At 44.4% G+C, this 3,605-nt stretch overlaps 1 protein-coding gene across 1 annotated transcript; it reads left to right on the top strand.

The window, feature by feature from the left end:
- Positions 1-253: 253 nt before the first annotated feature.
- Positions 254-2,559, top strand: LOC106448119. The gene is made up of 2 exons (XM_013890047.1): positions 254-632; positions 2,216-2,559. The coding sequence occupies exons 1-2, from the start codon at positions 254-256 to the stop codon at positions 2,557-2,559; spliced, it is 723 nt and encodes a 240-aa protein (XP_013745501.1).
- The last annotated feature ends 1,046 nt before the right edge of the window (positions 2,560-3,605 follow it).

Below are 3,605 nucleotides of genomic sequence, written 5' to 3' on the forward strand. Positions count from 1 at the left end.
TCGGCTTTTAGTCGGTTGGAGTAGGTTAAACTCTTCCTTATTCAGAAATATGGAAGGTTCACTCTATCGGAAGTTTTCCTTTTTCTCGGAGGAAGGGGGTGGTCCCTGGGATCGGACCCGGAGTACTTCCTAGCGGGGACCCGGGGTGTCTCCTAGCGGGGACCCAGAGGCCGGTGTCCTTCCTGGGGTCTGGAGGAATTCAATACCTGTTTATTTTTCCCTAACAATTCCTAAGACTACTGATGCAGAGAAGATGTCCGACTTCAGACCTATAGCATGTTGCAACGTTATCTACAACGTTGTGTCAAAGTTAGTAGCTCGAAGGTTGACGGCTACGTTGCCGGAAGCCATAGAACTCAATCAGTGTGCTTTTGTTGAGGGGAGACTGCTCCTGGAAAATGTTCTATTGGCTACTGAACTAGTCAAAGACTATCAGAAGGGGTCTGTCACATCTCGTTCTGCCATCAAGTTGGATATCTCTAAAGATTTTGATACTGTAAGCTGGTCTTTCATTGAGGATACCCTGCGAGCAATGAACTACCCGGATCTCTTCGTCACATGGATAATGAGGTGCATAGATACTGCTGCTTTCTCCGTGTCTGTCAATGGGGAACTTGAGGGATTTTTTATGAGTATTAGGGGAATACGGCAAGGCTGTTCCCTCTCTCCGTATATATATGTTATAGTCAGCAATGTCCTCTCCAAGCTTCTGAATAAGGCGGTTGTTGAACGACTGATAGACCATGGATTTTACACACTTTTAACCATGGTCTATAATCATATTAATATATATTTACTACTATATAGAGTCTATTTAGAATATTTACAGGTTCAGGTACGTTCTGGAGAAATATGGTGATTTTGGAGTCTTTTGAGGTGCAGAACTACACAGACGTGTCGGATGTCTAGCTATATATGGAGACCTTCCCACCGTTAGATTGCGCCCATCGTTTGGTACAAGATAGAGCTTTGAGTTAGCTTTCCAATGCCACCGGTTTGAGGTCAATCAGCATCCTGTAGCAGACGTTATGCCTGTTTTGCTGAAGAGTGGTCAGTCTGCCTCGCGAGAGGAAGCTGTCGAGAAGAGGAACGTATGTCGATCGATGCAGAACTCATGATATCGATCAATATGGATGTCAGAATGCGGGCCGAGCATATTTTATGACCGACTGAAGCCCAGAAGCAACCAAAAATTACTAGAATACCCTTGGACGACCAGAAACCCTATTTATGTGTTTTCTAAGCCATTGTTGACGGCTAAGCTTTATTTTATTCATAGTTCTAGATTAGGAGAGAAGGGAGGAACTCCTTCAGAGTCCTCATGGAACTCCATTGTTTGTTTTTATTTATATTTTATGTTATTCATCTATCCATCTATGATTTCTATGACAAACATCATGCATGAGTAGATCCACCTGCTAGGTTTAGGAATTTCTAGGGTTTTGAATGAATTTCTGAATTATATGATTGTTAGGATATCTAAAGATCTCTACATCAGGATAGTTTGTAATCCTAGGATCTAGGGTAGTTGGAAAACCACGAGAGTGTGACTAATTACTTGAACCTAGAATCATAGGACAATTGAGAGGCATGAGAGTGCAATCAATTAACGAAACCCGAATCCTGCTGGATTAGATACCTAGGCGCATACGAGATTTGGTCTAGGAATCTAGTTGAACATAATCGATGAGATCGATAACGCTTGCCTAAGGCAGTGTCGATCGAAGCTTATACCATAGCATCGATCGACACTCAATCCGTAGCATCGATCGACACTCATACCATAGCATCGATCGACGCTCGATCTGTGTTAACATGCGAGAGCTGAAACACTGAACTTAGTCAATAGAGTAGACTCACAGCGAGAGCTGGTTGTCTTTTGCATTAGATGTCGAGTTCTAGAATCAATCCTTAGCATCTATAGTTTAGAGTTCTAATAACCTGAATGAAACCCTAAGTCTAGTAACCACCATTCCATCAAACAACTCTTTGCCAAGCTGAACAATTGTTTTGTTTAACTTGTTTACTGTTTACTGCTTTGCATATCTCTATTTACTGCTTTAAACCTATTAGCCTAGCTTAATCAAACTGATTAGATTTAATTGGTTCCCTAGCTCCCTGTGAATTTGATCCCTAAATACTACAATTCGACCTCTTATTTGAGAGAGTATAAATCACTCCTTAGGGTAATTTGAGTGATATCATGGACGAATAGGCTATCACCCACACTGCAAAGAGTTAAGTCTCTCACACCTGAGTTTTGCCGACGACATAGTGGTATTCACAGACGGTTTGCCAGCTTCACTTCGGGGCACTTTGTCTATATTTGATCAGTTTGCAAGAATGTCTCGGCTTCATATAAATGTTGCGAAATCGACTACCCTCGCTGCGGGTAGGGAGAAACAAGCCCTGGAGAATGAAGCAGTGACTGCGGGTCTGTCCATCTCTGCTTTGCCTATTAGATACCTTGGCCTTCCTCTCACTACGAAGCAAATGACCAAGCAAGACTATGAGCCTCTTCTCACCAAAATTCGTAATCTCTCTCTCCTGGACCAGTAAGGCCTTATCTTATGCTGGTAGACTACAGCTTATTAAATCTTTGATTGCTAGTATGACAAATTTTTGGTGTGCCGCATTTTGCCTTCCCCAAACCTGCATTGATGAGATAGAGAGCATGTGTTCAGCGTTTCTTTGGAGTGGCTTCCCAAACAACACGTCTATGACTAAAGTGGCGTGGGATGAAGTGTGTCGTCCTTATGATGAAGGAGGTCTTGGCCTGAGGCGTGTACTTGATGTGAGTAAGATGTTTATTTTAAAACTCATATGGCGGCTTTAATCTCAAGTTTCGTCATTGTGGAGTGCATGAGTTTCACAATACTTGTTGTGTCATGTCCCCGATTCTGGATAGGATCGCCTGGACGGACTGCGATGCGTGGAAATGCACCAGTATGGTCATATGGCCCAAAGACAAGCGTGTCATAGCCTGGAAGTAAGGTTAAGGGCATCAGGAAGCTAAGGCATAGCTAATCCAAGAAGGAGACAAGCTCAAAGGAGCTGGACACAGTGTATGACAGCTGGGCGATGCAGTAAGCAAGCTCAACCAGCTAGGTGAAGTGTAGTGCAGCTCGATGTAGCTCACTGAAGTGTAGGTCAGCTCCCTGAGCTGGATGGTCTAGCTCACTCAGCTGGGTCAGCTGGGGATCAGCTCAACTCAGCTGGACTGAGTGTTTAGGTCTCGGGCAGTTGGGCCGGGTCTGGACAGTGGCCGGGCCATATGGGCGGTTATGGGCTGGTGGGATCTTGACATGAACCACCAAGGGTCCGTGGGTCTTGGCCTCAGACAAGGGACTCAGGATGATGTTCTGGGCCTAGTTTTCGGACAGCCCAAAGGAGAGAAGAGCAGTTGGGCAGTTATTCCCGAAAAGGTGCAAAAGGGGCAATTTTGTGCCCTTTCTCTCTAACTGCTTGTGGCGGTTTCTCCAGGGCAGTTGGGGCTCAGTTTCTCTATAAATAAAGAGTCCCTGCCACAGATAATGGCACAAAATTCCTTAGGCAAAGCTCTGCCAAAATCTTACCAGAAAGATAAAGAGAGAGAGACCGGCAGT

Source organism: Brassica napus, chromosome C7, assembly GCF_020379485.1.
Source record: "Brassica napus cultivar Da-Ae chromosome C7, Da-Ae, whole genome shotgun sequence".
NCBI classification, from domain to species: Eukaryota; Viridiplantae; Streptophyta; class Magnoliopsida; order Brassicales; family Brassicaceae; genus Brassica; species Brassica napus.

Coding starts and splice junctions, on each gene's coding strand:
- LOC106448119 (XM_013890047.1), top strand. CDS start 254: ATGTCCGACTTCAGACCTATAGCATGTTGCAACGTTATCTACAACGTT. Junction 633..2,215: donor ACTTGAGGGATTTTTTATGA/GTATTAGGGGAA, acceptor ATGGACGAATAG/GCTATCACCCACACTGCAAA.